Raw genomic sequence first — 25,739 nt, 5'->3', positions numbered from 1 at the left:
AAATCAAAGTCTAACTCCTCCCACAGCTGATAATACCGAATACGTCTAGTGAGAAGTTTTTGGATTTCTTAATGGGTAAGAGCTTGCAGTTGAGAATGATTTAAAGGCCACAATGAGGCTAAACCTTATTTAGGGAATGAGAGAATAGTACCTTCGGGCTCTCTACAGATTCTAAATCAAAGTCTAACCCTCCGACAACAGATAATACTAGTTGACTGATAAACTACATGAACAGCAGACTCCTTCCTGATCCAAGTTTGATACTATACCCTTCCTAACAGAAATCACCATAACAAAGATATGTAATTCAGACATTAAATAAAGTCTCCCAAATGAAATTACTTGCCATGATATGTTCCTCCTTTTCATCATGAAAGTAAGCGGTTAATTTATCATTGAGGTGTTGCTACACATATTTGGTGGTACTCTTCACACTATTGTTTTTCCTGAAATATGGAGATATTATATCATAAAACCCGTGCCTAAAGTCAAACATCCAAAATACAAGAAGGTCTTTCACCCCCTCTCAACAAGCTGTAATTTATTAAAACTATTCGAGAAGACTATGCTGCTAATTCTTGTTATGCACTGTTTCCGGGAAAGACCTCCGTATTAACTACTGCGATTCCAAAGAGATGGACTGTGACAAATTTATTGGACACCCTATTTCGAATCCAGACCCTTTTAGCGAAAGGACATTGTAATATAATCTTTTTAGACATTAAAGCTGCTTTGTGCAAACAGGTAGCGTCCTCTTTTTGTTTTTTGCTGGTGCTTTGGACTCCTTTCTATCTTTGCATGCAGCACTTATGCAGATGATATAAAACTGTTCTCTCTTCCAAATACGGTGACAAACCTGACACTATCAGCGCCCGTGCCACTGTCTTAATAGAAGAACTTGAGCATTATTTTAGTAAAATTGGCTTACCTATAAATCCGATCAAGTCAACTCAAGTATGATTTTCCAATTTGAAGAACAACAACATATATAGCTACATCAACGGCACCAGAGTCCAAAAGGTCTTACACACTAATCTTGGGCTTATGTAGGATGAGGGACGGACTTTTAAACAGCACTTTGCACGCTTATTTCGCACGCTCCCTCTGGTTCTTACCCGTTACATGTAAGATTTAATATCTGCAAAATATACTTAAAATATAATAATCATAATAATGTTTATTAATGATATCGATAATAACGTAATATATCCTATGAATATCTACTTTTGTCACACTCTGTATATATATAGTCAAAAAATAGGAAGGATAAACTGAAATCTGATTTCTGTATGTTGTTTATAAAAGGACTTCTTGACATGTCTTAAAGACGCAGGAATAAAAGGATGTTATATGCCTAGTAGATTTACTTGGTATTATCTAAGTTAAGATATATTAACAGATCAGTTTATTTTATAAAAACTAAATGATTTATTATATTTTTCCATTGGTATTTGAATTCTTTAGGAAATAAATGCTTTATGGTGGTCGGTAAAGATGTTGCAAGATGGCAAAGTTGGGAAGACGCTGTGAATAAGTGTTCATTTTTAGGCGGGAATTTGGCTTCTGTTCATAGTATAGAAGAACAAAGTAAGTAGAAGATACTGATTAATATTTAAGCATCCTAAGAATGGGTGTGTATTGAATACAATTTTTTCCAAACTGTAGGGCATGCTCCCAGTAGAAGCATCACCGATTATTTAACAAAACGTGAAGACCAACTAGATGAAACCAGAAGAATAAAAGGCAATAAAATCTAATTAAAGAATGACACTACGTGGAGTACTAAGTAAAGAAGATTTAATGAAGCCACCTTTCCACCGGAAGTATTTTAATCAATTTATCTGATATAATAGACAATTAGATCCCAAACAATCATGTATGGTAAAGTAATTAAGTAGAATTCCTCAGTATTGTACAACTTGGTTTCTCCAGTGGTACTGTTTAGGCTCCCATAGTCAAGCTTTAGAACTCCTGACAAACCCAAAAATCGAGGCCAAAAGACGGATTTCGATGTTGAAATTTAAAAAGTAGCCAAGTTTATTTAGTTTATTGGAATTGTTTGTGATCTAATTGTCCTTTGAATACTAATAAACTAATTAAAATAATTCATGTGGAAGGTGTCTTTATTAAATCTTCATTACTTAGAAATAAAAATTCACTTTTTAAAAAAGTTGGTTTTATCAAATGAATGAATAGACAATATGCGCATCCGGCGCATTGCTCATTCATTCCTCCAACCAATGCATGGCAACAGACATAATATTTGTTGCTTCAGCTGCAATATAGGGTATGATATGTAGATGGCCTATGTTATATGTAGGAAACAAATAAATAATAACTGACGGATTTTTCATTGGTCCAATTTTAATGAAATTCGGGATGATTCTACAAATCTTTCTAAAAGGCCCAAATATATATTTTCATGAAAATCCACCCACTCAGAGACGAGTTATTACATGCGTGCAATAATGGTACGGACGGACAAAGAAATAATAACTTCCAGAATAATTGGTCCGATATTAATGAAATTTAGAACGACTATATAATTCTTTTTTAAAATGCCCAAATATAAAATTTTATGAATAACCATCCAATGACAGATAAATTATTAAATGAAGGCTAAAAAAATAATAATAAAAATAAAATAAAAAATAAAATCGAAATAAATAAAAGATAAAATAAAAATAAATAAATAATAATATTAACTGCTGTTTGCAGGATTTCTATTGGTTTGATTTTAAAGAAATTTAGAAGAGCTCGACAAATCTTTTTAAGAGGATGAAATATAAAATTTCTTGAAAATCCATCCTCTGGGAATAGTGTTATTTCATGCGGACGGACGGCATGGTGAAGACAACAGGCGCCTTACGCATATATCTGAACTAAAGCTGTCGTGAATCCATTGTATATTATTTTTAAGAAAAAGAAATGTTTCCTGAAAGATAAAAATAATTTTGAAGTCACTTTTGAAATCAACGTCAGAAATCTAGAGAATCAGGAAATTTTACGCAAGCTAAAGTAATCCAATTTGGTTGTTTAGTGTAATGAATGTAAGAGTTGAATACGTTAATAAATTTTTCAGCCAATTATGGTCATGAGGCTTCAATAATAGTATCTGTAAATTGCGTTGTCGATTTTTCCAGAAAGAAGTATATGATGGCTTTTTTTTTAAGGCGAGAGTTTTGTCTAAATCAGTTCCAAGAGCTTTGGGAGAGTCCAGAGATTGGGATGCTTATAACAATTTGAATAGGGTTATGTAAGAATAAAGTGATTTGAATTAATTTGCTGGCAGTGATGATAGTCATATTAAGTGAACGCAAATAAATGCCATCAGATCAGTTCGTCCGCCTCACGATCACCCTTGAGAATGTCTTGTCTAGGTTTAAAGGTAATGAATATTTTAAGTCCGCAGCAAATGCTGAGATATTAGAATTAGACTGCAGAAATGACTGAAATGCTTCTGCAAAAATTATCAAATAGAACTCCTTCATAAGGAATTCCAGTGATGGTCGAGATGTGATATCTAACTGTCTGAAGGAAAAACGATATATCTATGAGGAACTTATTGATTGGTTAATCTCGAAGTGGTCGTTCAGTGTTTTTGTTGTTCATATTCAGTGCACATTGTCAAATGTTGACTTCATTTCAAGGTAAAAAACGTCACACAGCCTTGTTCTGAAATGTCAAATGTTGGGCAAAAAGATTTAATATAACAAACCCCGCAGATGTTAGTGATATTAACTCTGTTCTTCTTACTCTTAAGAGGATGTTAGATAGACTGCCGAATTAAGTTCATAACAGGAATCGAGCAAAGGTACTTCTCAATTATTTCAGTAATTATGCGATGCCCACGATTTGACGATACATGGTACATGATTTCTGTTTGTGTACTTGCAGATTTTTGGGAGGAGTGTGATTTTGTATGGTCTCTATTGTTGAGGGAGGTATGTTTGAGTGATGCATCTCCTGATAATGTTGAGCAGGGGGAACTTGCAAGTACAGTATATAAGCATTGGCAACTTGGATAACAAAGGTTGATATGCCATCAGGACTAGAGCTGCTGATATGACGTTGTGCATTTATTATCTGCTGAATGGTAGATAGGTTAATTAATTGATTTAACAGAGTGGAGTGGAGTGATCTTGACTTAACGGTTATTAGTTGATAAGAGAGAAGGCTCTTGAAGTTTCATCAAGTACAGAGTAACTTGGTAGAATGTTTTGAGATAACCATGTAGTGTGCCAGCTGAAGTTGATTACATATTGGTTGTAATCTGTTCATTTTATTTTATTTTATGGGAATTAAGAGAGGAATGCTTATTTGCATGCCGTCTGAGGAATACATGCAGCATATCTTGTGCTCTTATATTTTTGAGCTGGAAGAGGACTCTGTTTTCTTTTAGTTGAACAGGGGCGGCTTAAGTTTTGGTTTTCCACTAGATTCTGTGGCTCTTTCGTTTCAGTATTGAAACGAAAGAGCCACAGAAAGAAACCGTTTCGTTTTAGATGAGGGTTGAGCCACGGTTTAGTGAGAGACGAAATAGACATTTTGGATACTGCCTCTTAGATTATGTGATTTAGTCATTTTATAAGAAGTTGTGTTGTTTATTGACCATGTTAGGCATGTTAGTTAAAACCAAGATGATAATTTTTGCGATCGAAACCCTGCTAGAACAGAATTCACGTAAATTTCCCGAAAACTAAAACCTGCAGAATATCGAGTCTAACGTCAACGTGCATTTTCTATCTTCTCACCCTACAACCCATACACAGCACTAAGTAGTATAGGTTCTTTTACCTTTCGTGAGGAAGAGAGTATAAGTTTTTTTCCTTAAAAAACTGTATGGGAGAGGTTAATCTAGCAAAGAATATTCAAGCAACAGGATTAACTTTATGGAGACTTTGAGCAATGCCTGCTTTTGTATGAGAACGGCCATAGGGCCCTTCAGGGTAAATGCTAAGCAGGAATTTTTCTCTCTATGCTGCTAATCAACAGCATCGTAACAAGAAAGGTCAAAATATCAAATAACATGTTTTTTCTATCCTACGGCACCAACTGTGCATCTAGGTAAGGACCAATCAACAGGGGTATAAGAATATAAGATGCAAAATAAATAACTTCAGCAATACGATATTGCACTTTTAAGGACATTTAACGGGAGTACACTAATGCACATTTTTCAAGGCATTGCACGCACAATTCTCTTTATTTTTTTTTATATTCATCAAACTATAGCCGTCAGGTAAGTCAGTGCATTTCATTTTGCATTGAGTTATACCCAAGAACGTTTGTAAAGTTCGAAGTGCAATGGAGATAAATGACTGAATCTGATTAGAATAGCTTAGTAAATTTTGTTTGAACAAAAAAAAAGCCAAAAAAAAATTCGAGTCAAAAAGTTCTTTATAAGAAAAACGCGTCTTACTTCAGGGGCAAAACAGTACTGAGATCAGTTTTAAGGATTATTCAGGTTAAAGGCGGATTAAGTAGCTATCAAGCGGTACACGCATTTGGGTACAGATTTCTTAAGAACAGATAGTCGACTTTACATAAAAGAATTCAGTGTCCTCATTAATGTCGGTTATAAACAGACTTCTCAAGTAGATCGTTTCACTCCCCTGAATAAATCGACAGGATGAGCAAGGAATGTTGCTCCCTTCTTTCGAAAAGTCTCGGTATAATTGATTGATATTTTCAAAATAAAATTGATACAGGATTAATATCTTTTTATTGGAGTGGATAATACACTGAGTGATCACAGAATTATGACCACCCTTATGAAAAGTGAATGCGACCCGTTGACCAGTGAGGTACGAGACTGCGCAGTCAGTCGACCTACGTAGCATAGATAAGGTGTCAGTGGTTCAGTAGGCAGTAAAATTCCGAGCGTGATGGCTAAAAGGAAGGATTTATTGGACTTTGATTGTGGGACTCAACGAGCTGGTGCCTCGATTTCCCAAAGGGTTGAACTTGTGGGGTGTCCGAGAGCTGCCGTTGTTAAAGTGTACCAGGAATGGCGTCAAAATGGTCAAACAACGACCCGACGGCAAAACTGCAAAAGTCAGCGAAAGGTTGATGTTAGAGGTGAGCGCCGGGTTCGGCGAGTCATATAGGCGAACAGGCGCAGCACTGTTCAAGAGTTGACTACACAATTCAACATGAGCCAACCCGGAACAATATCTGGCATGACCATGCGTTGCACGCTCGCACGTATAGGCTATACCAGCAGACGACCCCTACGGCATCCTTTTATAACCAAGGTTCATCGGCGTAAAAGACTCGCCTGGTACAAAGAGCATGCAAGTTAGACGTTAGAAGACTGAAAGAAGGTGTGCTGGTCGGATGAGTCACGTTATTTACTCCACACCGTGGATGGGCGTGTACGGATTTGGCGTCAACAACATGAGGCTCTTCATCCATCATGCATGGTATCAAAAATGAAGAGAGAGAGAGAGAGAGAGAGAGAGAGAGAGAGAGAGAGAGAGAGAGAGAGAGAGAGATAATCTTTTATTACCCTTCACGGCCATTAAGCCAGGGGCTTACAGTTTCCCAAACTTGGGAAAATTGAACAATTGAAGGCCTGTGGAAGCGGTTGTATGGTGTGGGGCATGTTTCACTGGCAGGAACTTGGACCCCTGGTGCATGTGGAACAACGTGTCAGTGGTCTCCGCTATCGACAACTGCTTGCTGACTGTGTACACCCCGCTACGTTACACTTTTTCCCGAATGGTGATGGTGTCTTCCAAGATGACAATGCGCCGAGCCATTGGGCACTTGTTGCACAGGAATGGTTTGAGGAACACAGTGCTGCCTTCCAGCATATCGATTGGCCTCGAGGCTCCCTCGATATCAATCCCATAGAGCACTTGCGGGACACTATCGAAAGGTATATCAGGCGTCTGGATACACCAATCACCACCATGCCTGCATTGCTGACCGCATTACACACAGCGTGGTTGGGCATACCTCCCGAATGCTTCCGACATCTTGTTGAATCAATGCCACGTCGGATAGCTGCTGTAGTGAGGGAAAAAGGAGGACCTCACTACAGCAGCTATAGTGAGGGCAAAAGGAGGACCTACGAAGTATTAGGTAAAAAAAAAAAAAAAGGTAAAGTGCAGCCATTATCAACCCACTGCAGAATGGAAGCCTCCTCAACAATTCATACTGAGGGAAATGGACCATAATCTGCTACGCTGGCCCAGTGCGGGTTGGCAGATCGACCGTATTCAGCAGTCAGGGGCTTGAACCCCAGTCTACTCAAAGAGCGTGTGCTATTGCACTCCATCTCCTGACCACTCGGCTACGGAGGCAACTCGTATTAGGTATTAGGTAGGTGGTCATAATTCAGTGATCACAGGGTGTATATCTCTAGTTACTAATAGGCCAATCAGTGAGTAGGTGGATGTTACAGATCAACTGGACAGATAATTGTTGGAAGAAAGCAGTATAAGCTGAATGCCGCTTCAGTAATTTTAACTTCAGCGTGGAAACCTTGAATCACACGACGTTGTCCACAAGCTTTTTCTTGTCCTCTCTTCTGAAGAATAATCATTGGTAAGCTGGTGCAGTGATCACAGAGTCCCCAAACGAAAGCAAGTTCATATTATATATTTATGCTACTTATTTACTAAATATTGAATAAATTATTTTACCAATTGTTCTACAATTTTAATCTTCTAGCTTTCCTTAGTGCGCTAATAATTGAGATACAGACAAACGCATGGATTGGTCTTCACAACAAGATTTATAATGAAGAGTACTTTTGGGCAGACAATTCTCGTGTGAACTTTGTGCACTGGGCTCCAAATGAGCCGAACCATATTAACAATGAGTTAAAGGTAAGAGAATTTGTTTAATTAATTTTCTTTTGTGTCAGATTAAACGCCAGGTCTAATAGACTCATTAAGCATTGCCTGTCTCCTTGATTAAAATTTCTTTTTTTTTTTTTGAGAGGGAAAAAACTGCATCTCCCTTTCAAGACTCACTAACTCCACAATGGTGTAAAAAGCCCATAAAAGTTCCCCTCGCCTGGACAGGGTCCAGGCGAGGGGAACTTTTATGAGCATCTTTTGGTACAGTAGAAAATGGCTAGGTTTGAGCCTCTTTCGACCACATGGAAATTAGCATTGGCTAATTCACATTCTTATGCAAACAATTATTTTTTGACCAATTCTTTGTAATTTCATTTTCAAAAGAGTACATCAGTGCTTGGTGTCCTATCATATGTGTGCCTCAAAAAAAAGTTAAGCTTGTTTTTGTACTTGTACTTGTTTTTTTCCTTACATTATTGCATCTAATTGACATCAAAATTTATTGAGAAAAACGTTTATTTTTGGAATACCGGTATTAATATAGGAATCCCGATTTCATAAATTAAAAATACCGAAATACCGGTATTAAGGTTTTGACTGGTATTGTGAGCCCTACGCATATTCAATGAATATTCTTGTTAACACCGATAAGACATGAAATCTGGATGAAAATTAAAAAAAAATTAATTTTTAAAATCCCCATCAATAAGAAGAGAGAAACCATTGGAAGCATTAACATGTAGGAAACCTTGTACATCAGAAGAACTTCAAAGAAAGTTAATGTTCTTATCGCCAATAAGTAAATCAGTACTAAGGGATTTACTTGCAAAATGATATAGAATACTGTCAAGGGTTACAAGAATGTTGTTAACAGAAATTGAAGGAGGACAGTATAGACAGTCAACCACCAAAGAAGCAATGCAGATAAAACCGAATTCAAAAACTTGATCTGGATGATTTGAAAGAGGAATGGCAGGACAATGCAAATTATTGTAAACACAAATAGCAACTCCATTACACCGTTTGAAGCCCATCTGCAATTGTGAAAAGTGGACAGTTTGGAATTTGGATGGAAACTTCAGGAGAGAACCAGGTTTCTGTAAAAACCAGCAGGCTTGGATAACCGTTTCATGTTGTAAGTTGAGCGAGAATTTCATCATAATCTTTTACAAGGTTATGAGTATTCATGTAGAGAATATAGTGATTGTATCTTTTGATTCAGCATTGAAGCCTGAGTTGTTTGGGTTAATGGTTGGCAAGGGGCAAGGCAAGAAAATGTTTTCCACAGAACTGGCATAGTTCAGATTCCGAACAATACCATTCAGATAAAGAAAGATTTTGAAAGATGCCAATTCAGAAAATTCAGAAAAAAGAGAAAGATAAATCATGTTAGACATGTTGATGGGCACTCAAGAATTTCTGAAAAGTGAGTGGATTGTCAATCGCACCCAATTGATTTGATAGCTGGCTCACTAGCAGATGAGCTAGGGCAGGAAGAGGAAGTCTTTCATAGAAAGGGAAAATAATAGGTCTCAGAAGTCGAAAAGTGATCCTTCAGTAATTGATCAGTCTCTTTGCTAGCAGTGAATATAGAAAGAGCTATACGAATTATGTTTAGCACTCATTCTTATTACTTTAGCTTCTATCTGCAGTTGAGTTCTAATATGTTGCTCCACTTCCATCTAACTCTGTTGTGGTTCGAGTCTTTACACAAAAATGCCCTTATTTGAAGCATTAGTTCTGGGAACTGCTGAGATTATAGAGTTGGTAGTCATTTCCATAACAGGCGGAGGATGTCGATGTTTGCTTGACTGATGAACATCAGGATATCAGGTTGTCTCCAAAGCGTTCTGACTTGACCTGCCTACCTTATACAGGAAATGACATCTTCTACGAGTGGATTTAGAGTGCGATTCCCATCATTAAGCTTTTGAGAGACTGACTGGCAACAGGTTAGCCTCTTTTTTCAAATAAGTGGCTAATTTAGCTTTGTTGCATAACAGACTTCTTCGTAGGAATTGGCATTCCTGAGCTAGTTATTTTTATTGATTTTTTTGTGCCATTTGTCTGGGTAGGGATGAAACATCTACTAGAATTTCAAATAATTTCAATTAAATCCGAGATTTTTTTTTAACTAACGTGTACTTAGTCACACAGTTCGTCGTATTCAAACCCAGTTTTTTGAGTTTCATCAAATAACCATCACAGATTTAAGAATATCTAAGATTTCAGGAAGTTTTTTGTAGCCAACCAATTTGAATATTCGACTGTTGAAATCCCTCGATTAGGAAGTTGAGAGCAGTTCATTTGGGAGGAAAAAGAGCGATTTGCCTCCTCAGATACCATACCATACCATGAGGTACAGCTTCGGACATCGCGCTCTGCACAGCAGCATTTGTTGATGGCGGAAAGCCGATAGACTGGGTTCACTATCGGGAAGGCTTAAAAAGATCTGCTGGGTTGGATTATGAGTTATTTTCATTCTGCTTCTGCTTTTTCTTTGATTGCCTCTGATTTATACAGCATGGCTCCTTCCAAGAGTTAATTGATGCCTGGGACATTTTTTTCTAGTTTACCGTTGCCATACTACGCATTTTACGATATACAAGATCCGCTTGCACTGATGAAAACTTTGCAAATCTTTTTGCACAGTGGTAAATAATTTTCACTTATGGAACCACAAGTGATTTGTAATTGATATTGTAATTGTAAGTGATATTAAGACATTCCTATTAAAAGTTCAGCTAGTAAAAAGATTTAGCACTAATTCAAGATAACAAGCAGAGTGCCTTTCAAATAGTATTGTCCACTTTGTAAGAACGATAAATGCTGACCTTGGTTATACTGCGAGGGAGAAACTTAAAAAGTGTCAAAGACACCTAGAGAAGTGATGCGAGATTACTTGCAGAAGGACAGGGAAAGTTCAATTTACTACAGTATGGAAACCGTCACTGAAATTCCTCTGCTTCCTGGACTGATTAAGAATTTATAAAAATTCAAGAAAGGAGAAAATACAGTGTATTACTCAAGAACTCCGAGTTGTTATCAGATCCCTTCCAAATTAGAGGGAATCTTGAACAACAACAACAACAACAACAACAACAACAACAACAACAACAACAACAACAACAACAACAACAACAACAACAACAACGAAATAAATAAATAAATAAACAAATAATAATAATACTGAAATAAAGAAATTTAATATGTAGAATAAAATAAAAAAAAATAATAAAATAGGTGTTCCCTCTTGTATTTATTAGCCTCAAACTTCAGGCTTATTGGTGCCAAAAACAAGTATTTGTCTCCACTGACTGTTCTTATTATAAACAAGAACGGTCAGTGGAGTTTACAATTAATTTTACAGTAGCCCAGGTCGGGTACAAGGTTACAGTCATTAAAAGTTCACGCACTTGAGTGACAGTGGCTTTAACCCACTTTACTACTAAAGACGGTACTGTTTTTGTATCCTCTCTATCTGGTGATCTCCTGTGGCCTTGTGTGTACGCATGAAACAAAAATTTAAAATTTATTTACAATCACTAAAGGATTTAACAGTTACGTGAGCTTAAACTATCTTCCACTCATACGCGTGTGCTTTACACTCGCTCTTGCTTGGCCACGTTGAGCATATTTTGCAACCGATTGCTTAGATACCAGTACAAGTACATGTTTTATGATTTTATTTTATTTAGGAGGAATGTGTGGAGATGGTGTTTCACACTGCAGAATTTGGAAAGTGGAATGATGCTCCGTGTGGTCATAAGAAACCTTTCATCTGCCAGAAGTATAAAGGTAAGCATCTTAGGATATCAAGAAACCTAAATATTTGTTCATTTGGAAGCGCAGTATTTTATTTCGCTTATTGGAGTTACTATTAAGATTAGCCATATGGTGCAAGGAAGCTACCAACAGTGACCAAAATGTAAATAAATAAAAATATATATAAAAGTAATAATAAAAAAAACAGAAAAAAAAAAACACAACCCTATCTATATTTCATCCATCTCAGATAGGTGGAGATCGCGAGTAGTGTTTGTCTAGTTTGTCCTTGAATCGTAGTTTAAGCTAGTCAGACTTTGGCCACAAGTGACAGATGAAAGTTGTTCGGCAATCAACCACTCCGCTTGGCTAGAAGGCAAACTTCCCGCAACGCCTACAACTGTCTTTCTCAATTTGAATTTATGTCCCTCCTTAGCGTAAATGTTTGAAAAGATTCATAAAAATTGATTGCTTATGAATCTTTTTCAAAACATTTACGCTAAGAGGGCATAAATTCAAATTGAGGAAAGACAGTTGTAGGGTGTGCGGAAGTTTGCCTTTAGCCAGCGGGTGGTTGATTGCCGGAACAAACTTTCATCTGTCATTGTGGAAGTTGATAGCTTAAATAGATTCAAGGCACAACTAGACAAACATTTGGATTGAGTGGATGGATGAAATGAGAAGGGTGTGGTTTTTTTTTTTTTTTTTTTTTGGCTGATGCTATATAAGCTTGCTTTCTTACATCATGTGCCTTTATTAATGCTAATGCTAACGTGACTGAGTTAGTCGGTCTCAGCGGAAGGTAGCATGATTTTTCTCCCGGAAACTCGGGTTTTTCGACCAGAAAACAGCAAATCGACCAGAGAATGGCCGTAGTTTATAGACATATTACATATAGCGCAATATGGTCTAAGTAGCTGATGTGCCTAAAAACCCTACAACAACAACAATAACTGGCCACTTTGATACTTGGATGCCACAATCACCAGAAAGACTGACCCATATTGGATTTACCCTGCATTGCTTAATTGTTATCTGGATTGCGGTGGATTCCTTCAAGACGATAACGCAACTACCCACTGTGCAGAAGTTGTATTTGAATGGCTCGAGGAACGTTCCTAAGATTTCCGGTATCTACCCTGGCCGCTGAACTGTCTAGATCTGAATTCAGTTGAGAATGCCTTGGACGTGTTAGAAAGGGCAGCATATTTTTGTGGTCCTCAGATTTCATCATGTTGGAAGAATGAGGAAATTTGGAGCTAGGCTCCTAATAACACACAATGGAATCTCTACCACGACCTGTGACTATAATAGATATTAAATAAATGTTTCTAATTTTTTGGCTAGTGAGTATAGACATCCGCTGTTAATCAATGGGTTGCGCAATAAATGGATAACCTTGTATGAAAGAGTGCATTTTAATAAGTGTTTTCCATCTTGATCACGGTCGGATATTGCTGATGGATATTTGGTCTTGGTTAAGAGCAATAAACGATTGGTGATGTTCACAGTTTTGAGTAATTAAAAAAGAACTTCTTTTATAGGTTTTCGTTGTAGCACCTTGGTGTATACTTGTAATTAAGGAACTATATAACTACATTATGTCGGTGATGTAAACATTTTTTGCTTAATTTCCTTCATTCTAGAACGCATGCTGTCAACATCAGCACCTGAAACAAACAGATGTATCAAACCGCAAGGATGGAAAAGTTTAGGATCTTCTTGTTATAAACAATTTGCGCTTCCTAAAGAGGAGAAAACGTGGTATCGAGCCGAACATTTCTGCGGGCAATTTGGTGGACATCTTGTAACAGTTACAGATCTTTTTCTCCACACGCAGCTCATGGCATTTATTTACAACGCCAGTTCTCCTGTATGGATTGGACTCAAAAGAAATGTGAGTTATTCGTTTACTCAGATAACTATTATACTTTGCGGAGGTTCTTTAAATTTCGTTGATATTTTATATGCTTCTTTGAACGAATGATTTCCATTAAATTATGTTTTTTTATTTTCAAAGCATACGCTGTCCAAAAGGAGTACTGGGACACCTCTCAATATAGTGAATTATTCAAATTACGGAATTTATGTAAAGCACAAACTTTAAAGGTTTCAAGGATATAACAGAGTTGTTAAAAATACAGATTTGGTTGCGGCAGGGTATTTATAAGCTTTCAAATAGTCATAAGGTCGGAGGCATATCGGCAGTTCGTCACTGCAGTCACACATTTGAACCTCGTTAACGGAGTCTTAAATATGATGGATAGCCGGAAAGCTCACCACTTTGAGAACATCAAAGGTTATAGGAAAGCTGATTTTATTCAGAATACTTTTCTATACGTATCGATTAGAAGAAGAGTAAGAACACAAACACCGTGCCATGACTGAGTCCAGACTTAGTTTAGGAACGATTTGAAGAAGGCCTATTTCAGAGACAACGGAGATCAGGTCCTCCTGACCTGGTTCAGACACACCAAAAACAAACAAACAAAAAAGAAAAAAAGAAGAATATCCGAAGGGAGTACTCGAACGCAATTTGTTATGAGAAACGCCTGTTTCTCATTGCAAATTGCGATGAGATCAACAGCGGTCTACAGCGATCAACATCCAGTCAACAATCACTGCCTAGTGCACATTTCTAAGCATGAGGAGTGTTGGCTGGTTCTATTATCTAGCGCTGCTGCACTACTTTATTGTCCAGTGGAAGGAGTGCAATACCAAAGAACAGGAGCCCTCAGGCTGCCCAACCCGAGGGAAAAAAAAAAAAGAAAAAATTTATTAAGTCTAGTATAAAGTTGAATGCATGTTAAAATATAATTTTAAATACTAGATTAACTTATTACCCAAGAAATACTACACAGCTTGTGTAGTCTTATCCTAAAATTAGATATGAAACGGGGAAACACAGGCTACAGTTCGTTAGCCCCTTAAAACAATTGAACAAAAAATTCTGAATCCCAGAGAACAAATAAATCCTTCTATGCATTGTTAATACCATTATATATATTCCAAATTATTACTAATTTAAGAAAACAAAATTTAGTTTCTAAGTTAAAAGCTGTTTGACCTAGTAAGGTAGAAATATAAGTTCATGAATACATCAGTGTACTGTCCACTTCTAGAATTAGTAAACAAGGTGAGTCTTCTTTTAAATACCTTGTCAGAAAAAGATTGGAGTGCCGCAAAGTTCTTGGCATCTTGAATCAAAATAATGAGGTTATCAGTCCTAATAGATTGAGTGCTTTTAAATAGTTTTTGTCTGAAGTCGTCATAAGCCGGGCAGTAAAGCAAAACATGCCTCCAATCTTCTACTGCCCCACAAAAACACAAAGGGTCAGGTTAAAGTCCAAATTTACACAATTTATCCCGCAGTGAACCATGTCCAGGTATTAAATATGACGTTGTCATTGAAGGATAAAACCATCCCATAACTTTCTTATTTACAGCAAACGTTGCATTTTCAATGAACTCCTTGGAAGTGAGTCCTGTTTCACTGGATTGCCATCTGTATTTCCACTTCTCAGTGAATTTTGTCCAAAGATTAATTTTCACCTGCCGAATGTTCGTGGCCGGATTACTTACAATGTCGAGCATTTGTGTTGCCAAACCTTTCTTGATGAATAGCCAGGAAGTTCTTGTTGTTCTGCAGCATCTGTGTATTGCCAATATCATCTTTCTCTACAATGATAAAAGTTTGGCCTTCACTGTGACGTGAGTAACCCTAGCGAACCATATGGCAGCTGCATATACTACAATTGGCAAAAATATAGCCTTATAATAGAATGCCAAAGTTTTGTGCTTTATACCCCATTCAGCTCTGGAGAGCCTAATCGCATTGGCAGTAAACTTCTTAATTTTTTCAGCTAAGTTCTTTACGCGAGTATAAAAGAAAATTTATCATCAATTAAGAGACCAAGATATTTATTTGAAGAAACATAAGGAATTTAGGCATTGTTGATATGAAGTTTAGGAGGTCTGTTATGATCCAGTTTGTTATTGAAGATCATCGTTTTAGTTTTCGTCTCAGAAATTTTTAATTTGTTTATTCTAGACCATTCCAGCAAATCATCCAGGATTTCTTTCCCATGTGTTTCTACCAAAATCCTTGACTTGCCTGGTATGCATAACACTAAATAACGCATGTGCAATTTTATTGCAAATTTTACTTTCTTTTAGTAACCATTGGTCTAAAACAGAATTCCAGAAGAGAGGCCAAAGGACCAAAATTCATTTTCTGAGGATGCCCACATGGCATTCTCTGGAAATGAAATTTGAAAATACCAAATGTTGTGAGATGACTTTTATCTGCCTATTTGAAAAATAAGATCTAATAACATGATAGAGTAAATCATCACATTCTGCCTTTCGAAGTGATCTGAGGGCGCTCTCCCACCAGAGTGTATCGAAAGCGCCCTCAAAGTCGATAAAAATAACCATCATGTATTTCGTCTCTGTTGTTTTACCTATATTCACCAAATTTCTGTTGGCATCTTCAGTGGAGGAGCCTTTCTTAAAGCCGAATTGTGAATTAGAAATCATATTACTTGTAGCCAAAAACTTCTTCATCCTAGGCGCTAATAATCTCTCATAAAGCTTTCCAAGGTTTCCCAAAAGGGATATAGGGCGATATGCCTTGGGATCTGTTGCCAATTTTCCAGACTTTCTGAGTATCTTTAATAACGCAATCTTCCAAAAATTTGGAAAAGTTCTCTCTAATAGACATTTGTTGAAAACATTCAACAATATATGTGAAAAATGTTGGTGAAATATTTTGTTTGTCACATTTTCAACTAAGTCCATTCCAGGACATTTTCACAGATTGATTTTAGAAGTTGGAAGTGCAAGTTCATGTAGACTAGATAGTTTCGTGTCATTTGATTTCTTGTAATATCCATTATCGAACCTTATCTGAGCTTGTTCCGTTCTGTCTTGCTCTGGGTGATCATCAGGGGGAAAAGTCTCTCTATAATATCTACAACCGTGGAGACCCAATTAGTAGTCTGACTTCTGTTAGATTAAACAGAACTATGTTTTGTAACTGTTTTTATAAACAGTTATAAAAACATCATTGTTTTTGTAACTCCTGAGATACAAAAACAATAATGTTTAGGTAGGCGGTAGGCATCAGAGTGCCCCGCCCATGGATGATTTTGAGACTGTTTGGTCGACCCTTCTCTTCGTCACAGCAGTCTGTGTTACTACCCCATTAGTTTTCGGAGAAGGTATTAATTTAACGTATCTTATTAGAATTAAACGTATTTGACAAGAATAACATAAAGGATTATTGTCCTGAGGAAAATAGACAATGAGGGAGTTTATGATTTTATTACGTTTGAATACAGATTAGTTAACTTACTCTAGTGATAAGAGCTTATTTTAAATTGATTTCTGACTATACTAGGGTAATATGTCTTGTACATAATCAGATATAGTTGTACTTGCATGTTTTAATTAAGGACTAACAGTTTAAAATGTAATGCGAGCTCAGTTCGATTTGGTGAGATATTCGAAGACAATTCCTGGCATTCGAAGATCATCAGATGTATTGATGTTAAATGTATATTTATGTTAGAAGTACCCTTTAAATATTGTCGGTATAGCTTAAGTTTGGATGTTAAATGCAAACTTAGATTTAATACACAGTTTATTATTAAAATTGTAAGTCTGATTTGGATTCTGCTTGGAGGGAATTAATGTGTACCTAACTTAACCTAAATCTAGTTGATTTTAGAACTGTTTGATCGTGTTGTTTTACTGATTATTTTATTTGGGGACAGCTGACATGCTGATCCACCTCTGTGACTAAAGGGGGTTGTTTTATTTTGGACACAAATCGTATCTATCGTTAGCTCAGTTATAGTCTTGTATATTTCACCACTACTTTTTTCCCCCTACTGGTTGGGCAGCCTCTAGGATAGAGTGCATTCATTGGTAATGCACTACCTCCAATGGATGCGAACTTGGCCCATATAAGCACTAGAAAATAGAACCAGCCTCGGCTACACGTACCAGAGACGGTGCCAGGAAGCGACTGACCGAGCCTTAGTTACTCCTTGGTGGCTGGCGAAGAGACCTGAAACATCACAACAACACGAACGTACACTTACACTAACGCAACATTATCAGGCCTTTAGACAGCGTTATTGTTTCTAACAGATTTTCAAGGTGGAGTTTGACTTGCGTCTCACCCAAAGCAAGTCACACATACGTACATACAAATAGAAAAAGTTTTTAAGTAACTAATTTCTTCCTAATGCTTTGAAACATGGGCTCCTATATAACAATTTAATTTGAATTATTTATATTAAATTTCTTTACGATAAATATTCTTGTCTGCACTAACCAGATAGAAAATATAGTTGAAAAATTTTAAAAGAGTAAAATAAAGTCCACTCATAACAACAAAAAAAAAAAGAGAAGGAAAGCAGGTTTTCCTTCCTTTCCCATTATTTTTCTTCTGTATGGGCGGACTTAATAATTTTCTTTATTTTATAACTAAATAAGGTTAATTGATATAATCGTGCAGGTATTCATGTCGGTTATGATAACACTTTAAGGATGCAAAAAAAGTGGAAAGTTGTAGATGTTTTTCCTTTTATAGAGGATGCGGGTCAGATACTTTTCAGTAATAATTATTACCAAGATTAGTTTTTTTTATCTTAATATTTAAGGAAAATTCGGGGTTGGGGGAAGGAGTGACATTGTCGTAGTACTAAGTGTTAATATTATTTGATTTATTTCCTCAGGGTACATGAGTCGAAAGTATCACTTTCAGTGTTCGTTGGCATGAACGGATTAACCACAGCTTTAATCCGCATTGTTTTGATTTATAATAAACAACACGACAAATGTAAAAATATTTGTGGCTGCTGATAAGGTTTCACTCAAATAGTTCCTTTTCTTTCTTTTTTTAATATATTGTAGAATCAACGTCGTTTTGCATGGATATCTGGACTGCCCCTTCTCTACACTGACTGGGGGACAAATGAACCGACAGAAAGTCCGCAAGGAATCTATTGTACAGTTATGGCAAATGATAGTCACTGGAAGACCAGCAACTGCCAGGAAAGACGACCTTTTATCTGTGAAGTGTCAGAAGGTGGGTAATCCTTATCTTGTGCAATTTCGTTTACCACCCTCATTATCGAATAGCAGCAGGATACCCTCTATCTAAAATATCTGATTGTGACTATCAGTTAACCAATAAGAAATATTATTCCTTATCGCAAATAACTGTACGAACTCTAAATGTAGAAAAAATATACGACGCAGGGGATTTCTTATAGATTTTACTTCTTTTAAGTATGATATTTTGTTTTTCATGTCTTACGTTTTGTTTTTACTCTTTTATAGAGATTGTTCCAGTAGTTTCATCTGAAGTTGCCACCGAGTGCCCATCTGATATAAATGGTTGGCATGATTTGGGAGGAAGGTACTGCTATTATACTCAAACTAAAGAAACGGTCCCTTGGATTACTGCTCAAGAAAACTGTTTCCATAGAGGTAAGTTTTCTTACAACATTTCTCTTGGTATAACCGAAAAGAACGACACATCGATCAGAACCCTAAGTAATAAATAGCATTTCAGAAACTCAGTAATGTAAAGTTTTCATCAACTCAAGCCCACAAAAAGTCCCATGTGACGAGTTTTGGGTTAAATTCATTTTATACAGCGGTGTCAAATAAACTGTAGCCCCTAATAAATTAGCAATTCCGAAAGCAAATTTATAATATAATGATATATATGGATATCTTCTCACTAGATCACATTAAGGAAGAAATAGATTTTTAATCGCAAAAAAAGGTGTGTGTGTGTGTGTGTGTGTGTGTGTGTGTGTGTGTGTGTGTGTGTGTGTGTGTGTGTGTGTGTGTGTGTGTGTGTGTGTGTTATGACGCAGTTTCATTGGATTGGATTCAAAGAACCATAGGACTGATCCGAATGGATCCTTTGAATCCAAGTGAATCGTCCTTTGAATCCTTTGAATCAGTCTCAAGTTCTAAGGAATTTAAGGCTGAGAATACAGAAAATGGCTGTTAACATTAGATATGAATTTCAGTTAAATGCGAAGGAAGGTTGTTCCAGAAAGCAGAACTAGAAGACATCAACGAGGAAGAGGAAAAGTTAGTTTTGTGGTTTGGAGTTCGACTGTGAATAGATGCTGATTGGTTGCAGCTCATGTTCGGATTAGTTCGCAAAAGAATGGGGCTATTACAGTTGCCATTTTAGTAGAACTCTACCCATGGAAGTAACTATAGAAAAGACATACAATCAGAAAGTTTCGTCTATGAGACAGCGAACGAAGAGACGAAGGAGCACCACTCCAGATGTGGAAACAATGTTTCATGGTAAGGCGGATTTGAGATTTGGGTTTTATGGTGCTTACCCATGGATCTTTGCGACAAGGAGAGAACAGCTGTCCTAGCCCCTTCCACTGGTTCACAGTGATTGAACGATCTATTATCAATTTCAAACCAGCCTCAAAGGCGGTAAAATCGTTTCTTGATTTTAAGCAAGCGCCAAAAGGGAGAAAATTTTTCCCGATTTTAAACCAGCACGACAGGGATAATTAGTTTCGCGGTCCCATCCCCTCTTGGCGTTTGGTCTTGGATATCAGCATTTAAGGAGCTGTGATAATATACACTGGTGTTCAAAGAAAGCATCACCCCTTAAATTTGCAATTGTCGTCCTAATGACGCGAGTATATGGCAATATTTTTACAGATTGCATCAGATAAGATTGACACGCGTAGTTGATGATGTAATATTACATCAGCTGTTACTTTCAGCTATATAAGCACGCTCTGCATTAGTTGCAGTCATTCCTTGTTTGTGTCAGGATGGCGAGTTACGTGCAGTTAACGCCACGAAGATAGAGTGCTATTGTTGCTTTACATGAAGAAGGATGTTCTTTCCGTCATATTGCTTATAGAGTATCTTGTAATCAGTCGACAGTGAATAGATTTCTTTCCAAACTCAAGAATACTGGTTCGGCTGATAGGTAAAAAGGAACCGGACACAAAAACGAATCTCTACGCCAAACCAGGACTGCGTTTTGAAGCGCTTATGCCTTAAAAACCGTAAAGATTCTTCGTCTGAGCTGAAAAGAGAATGGGAAGAACGTACAGGAGTGGTAGCAAGTGCAGTAACAGTCACAAGACGCCTCTTCAAAAGTGGACTTGTAACCTGTGGTCCTAAGAAGAAGCCCCTCCTCACACAAAAAATGAAAAAGGCCCGATTAATTTGGTGTAAGGAGCAGTGGAAGTCAGTTATTTTCTCGGATGAGAAGAAATTCAACCTGCATGGCTCTGATGGGAGACAAACGATTCGCCGTAGACGTGGTGAAGGATACAATCCAGACTGTATGGTGTCTACAGTGAAATTCCTTACCAGCCATATGATATGGGGGTGCATTTCGTATCACCTGCATTTTATGAAAGGTTCCGTAAATGCCAATGGATATGTGGCTATATTGGAAGGCAAATTGCTGCCAACCATTAGAGACCATTCCAACCTGCCAAGTAACTGCAGCTTTCAGGATGACTCTGCTCCTTGTCATTGGGCGAAAAGTGTAAGTAGGCACTTCTGTAGTTACTTTATCTTCATATCAGCACTAGAGGTTCGGTAGTAATGTGTTTACATTTGTTACAGGTGAAGAAATGGTTGGAAGAACGGTCCATTACAATTGTTAGCTGGCCAGGGAACAACCCGGACCTGAATCCTATAGAGAACTGTTGGCATCGTGTGGAATCTGCAGTTGCCAGAAAGAAACCAAAAACCCTTCGTGAACTTCATAATTCGTGTTTGGAACCACGAACTATCAGTTGATTGTCTTCATAAATTGATCTTGTCAATTCCTCAAAGGTGTGCTGCTGTCATCAGGGCCAGAGGCGGTTCAACTAAATATTAGTTTGCACCTGGTGAACTTTTCATTTTGTTTTTTTCCATTTAATTTGGGTATAGGACCTTTGATCTTGTCAGTGGGGCTTCGAAAACTAATAAAGAAATTTGAAGCAACCGACCGGGGAGTTAGGTGTAATTCCTGGCAGGGAAGGACCACGTATCAGAAGGAAGGTACTGGATGAAGTGGGGGTTGCAATGGTCAAAATGCGAAACACCACCAGTCAGTAGCACCTGCCAGAGGTGTGTCAAGAGACTTGAACCTTCCTTGTTCTACTGTACGCAAAGTGCTTAGAATAATCTTACGCTGGTTCCCGTACAAGATTCACTTAGTGCAAGAACTAAAGTCTTGTAATCAACAACAACGAATAGACTTTTTTCTACGATTTCTGACTCGTATGGAATTTGACGATACATGGGCTCGAATAATCTTATGGTCTGATGAGGCACATTTCACTCTTCATGGGACTGTAAATGGAAAAACTGACGAATATTCTCGTCCATCTGCTGTGCATGAAAGACCATACGTTACAGTATGGTGTGGATTCACAGCAGAGTTTATAATGGGACCATTTTTCTTTGAAGAGTCTACACCTCATGGCCCCGTAAGGTGTACGGTAACTAGTGCACGGTACTGAGCTCTTCTAAGAGATCACATTATTCCTGCTCTGCAAGAAAGGTAATGCTTGGAGACCGTAGTGTTCATGCAAGATGGGAGGGGCACCATCTTATATGAACCTCCCGACTTTGGTCGACAAGTGAAGGAATTTCTCCGTTCAACATTCGGAAATGATTTCTAGTGGCTTTTCGCAATTTTTGCCAGCCCTTAATCCCACCAGATCCGAATCCCTGTGATTTCTGGCTATGGGGATACCTGAAAGACTGAGGTTTACCATGACGGCATACAGGCGCTTGTCGATTTGAAAGCAAGCATTGAACAGCATGTAGCCAACATCCCTAGTAAGATGCTACGCGAAACTGTGTCGTACGAAGTCCTCGGTTTTCAGAATGCCATCTCAAGTGAAGGAAAGCACATAGAACAATATCTGTAGGTTTTCTCATTTCTGATATTAAAATCTAATCCTAAGTTAAGTATTCCATCTCATGTTTACAGTGCCAATTTCTTCCCTGGTGGCATAAATTTGAACCTTTTTTTTTTTTCTTCTACAAATAACTTTCCCATACCTTAAATGACATACCTACCGATTTTCACAGCGCTACATCTAACCGTTTTTACACCAGGGAAACTTATTTTAAAACCACTCTGTACATATTACAGTAGGTATTAATTAAGCTATGTACGAAAGCGTCAATTTATTTTTATTTTGCAAACTGGAAAATATTCTTCCGATTTTCATGTATCATTTAACTTTGTTAATTGGTAAGATACATTTAAGAATGGTTTCTAAATTGTTTGTGCCAACTGTGGAGAAGTATTTAAAGCGGAAAAATCTAGATTTCAGAGTTTTATTATTATTGAATAACGCGACAGGCCATCCAAAAGGTTTAAGTCATCCAAACGTTGAAGTATTGTTCCTACCACCTAATACAACTTCTTTAATTCAGCCATTAGATCAAGGCATTACATCTACCTTTAAAGTTCATTACATCAGAAAATCGTTACAATGGATTTAAAAAAAGTTGATTTCGAATCGGTTGAAGCGATGGAGGAATGGAAACTTTTTTTCAATTGTAGACTGTATCGGAATCATAGCTTTATCGCTCAAAGAAGTAGAACCGTCAACATTAAAAGCGTGTTGGAAAAATGTGTGACCAGAATCAGTCCATTAAGGAAATATGGTCGAACCGGCAGAAAGCTGAATTGGTGCGATAGTAGAACTTGCTAAGTCGGTAGGAAGGGAAGATTTGATGGTATGACTACTGAAGACGTTCACGAATTATTGGTAGAAAAAGGGGCTGGCGAAGCGGATTTGGTGGAAATGGAATCGGAGGTAAACCAAATCAATTCGGAGGATGACAGCGCAGTTGAAAATTCTGAAGTTCAAATTTTAAACTAAAAAGCATACGGGAAGGCATAAACCTAGCCGAGCAATTAGAATCTTATTTTTTGAATTCAGATCCTTCTACTGAAAGGAGCACAAAGTTCAAAAGGGAGCTTCAAAAATGTTTAGCTCCATTCCAAGAAATTTACAAAGATCTATCAAACAAAAGCAAACAAACTCAGATTATTGATTTTTTTAAAGAGAGAAGAAGATACACGAATTCTAGATGCGGCAGAAGAAAGTTCAGAAGGTGAAGATATTCGGCAACAGAGAAAACGTTCTCGTTTGATTTTGTGCCAAGCAGCGATGAGGAGGGGAAAATTAAATGCACGTACAAGGGGAAAATTAAATGCACGTATCTGACATATATATATATGTATCACAGTTTGTAAAGTAAGACGTTTGTTCAGTCATTACTATTTAAGTTACTACTATTATAAAAATAAAGTTAAAATATTAAATTATTACTATTATAAAATTTAAGTTTCCGATAGTTATAAAAAAAAAGGTGTACTTTTGTTAGCTTTTGGAACGTAACCCCCCTTTTTGTAAATATATATCCTGGTTTCATTTTTCCAAGTTTTTATTTACCAAACTGAAAATGTACACGGTACAGAAGATGACTGCTTAATCGTAAAATTATAATTGTGACGAAATTTACCAACCCAGAGAAAGAGCAGTGCGTATACTTTGGTTCAACGAGCTGCGGTCTACCACCACTGGTATACCTAAATAACGAATACGTCTTAAAAAGAAGCCAACGAGTAGACCTGCAGTTCTGCAATGGCACTCAAAATTCATAAAGGACTCCTATTTTTGCAATCATCCCAGCTTAGCTAGATGCAGAACAGAAGTTAGTGAGGCACAGTGCAAATGGTTCGAGGAGGTTTAACGCGAAGACCAAGGAAATCCACAGGACATTCCAGTCGTGAGCTTAACGAACGTAGGTAAACAGTGTGTAACGTTACGTCCAGGTCTTAGGATGAAACCGTACAAGTTACAGATCGTTTAGAGGCTGTTGATCGACGAGAAAACCAAGAGTATGAATTTCTTCGAATATGTTTCAGTTTATGGAAGGCAGTAATCATTTTCTGGAACAAATCATCTTTAGTAAGAAGGGCATTTTTCACTCGAGTAGGGAAATAGACAAGTAAAATGTGAGAATATAGGACACTGAAAAGATCCAGGAAATTTCGGATGCCAACGCGATTGTGTGAAGATACTTTAGCGCGATGTGCTGCCGTAAAGTGTACGATCCTCTCTTATTTGAAGATTGTACTGTTGCAGGCAGCCTGTATGTGGATATGTTGCAGAATTTCCATACCCCCCTCCCCCAACTGCAGGATGACAATGAGGGAAACTTGATTTTCCAACAAGACAGAGCTCTGCCACGTTACGAGTAAGAAGTTCGTACATAGTTGAAAGCGTGTTTTCTGGAAAGTGGACTGGAAAAGGAGAACCGATTTTGCTTCCCCACTATCCCCTAATCTCATTTCTTTAAATTTTACTCTCTGGCTATTCGGGAAAGACCAGATTTGTTCGGCACGATATATCCGGGTTGAAAGGGGTATTTTTGCCGAATATGGGAGGAATGGGATTATAGGTGGAACAGCTGCGGAGTAACTAAAGGTGATCATATGGAACACATCTAATTGAAACTTGCAAATATCCATTCTCATTCTAGATATGATTTTAAGTTGGTATCATATACTCTGTTATTCGCACAATAACGTTTCACTAGTATAATGGAGATTGGTGGATATTCTTAAAATGGCTTGGAATTCTTTACAATTTTCCATTTTTGAAAGTTATTTCTGTTTGAAATGTCTTACAGGAGGAACACTTGCTAGCATTCATTCTGAAGAGGAGTTAAGGCTTCTGGGAATGCTGATGAGGGGTGCCCAAAGTGCAGTGTGGATCGGGTTGATAAGGAAACACGATGGTTCGTATGCTCTAATCACTAATTCGTATTTCAAATTATTTAAAAATGTAATTAATTAATTTAATTATTTAATTAAGTACGCATCATTTACACGTCGTAATACTTGTACGGAGAACTTAATAAAAACAAAATATATTATTTTATTATTATTATTATTATTGCTCTTATATTATTTCTCCCTGATTGGGGAGTTCCGCCCAGTGAGGGGTATCGCTACCAAGTGCACAGGGTGATTGTTATGTCTGGTGTTACTGTTGGTCCAAGAACTTTCTGACTATCCTACAGGTGTTCAGGATTCCGACTTTCTGGAGTTCCTTGTAG

At 37.3% G+C, this 25,739-nt stretch overlaps 1 protein-coding gene across 1 annotated transcript in view; it reads left to right on the top strand.

Moving 5' to 3' along the window:
* LOC150089846 (macrophage mannose receptor 1-like) overlaps nt 1-25,739 on the top strand; it is a 96,228-nt gene that overhangs the window by 57,629 nt on the left and 12,860 nt on the right. Inside the window, exons 14-20 of the mRNA XM_090368856.1 lie at nt 1,465-1,587; nt 7,681-7,838; nt 11,510-11,609; nt 13,223-13,473; nt 18,501-18,675; nt 18,930-19,079; nt 25,311-25,418. Coding sequence (XP_090224982.1) covers nt 1,465-1,587; nt 7,681-7,838; nt 11,510-11,609; nt 13,223-13,473; nt 18,501-18,675; nt 18,930-19,079; nt 25,311-25,418 — 1,065 coding nt within the window. The remainder of the gene's footprint in view (nt 1-1,464; nt 1,588-7,680; nt 7,839-11,509; nt 11,610-13,222; nt 13,474-18,500; nt 18,676-18,929; nt 19,080-25,310; nt 25,419-25,739) is intronic.

This window comes from Mastigoproctus giganteus, chromosome 2, assembly GCF_048544385.1.
Source record: "Mastigoproctus giganteus isolate SK-2022 chromosome 2, ASM4854438v1, whole genome shotgun sequence".
Classification (NCBI taxonomy): domain Eukaryota; kingdom Metazoa; phylum Arthropoda; class Arachnida; order Uropygi; family Thelyphonidae; genus Mastigoproctus; species Mastigoproctus giganteus.
This window is presented reverse-complemented; position numbering and strand designations above follow the sequence as displayed.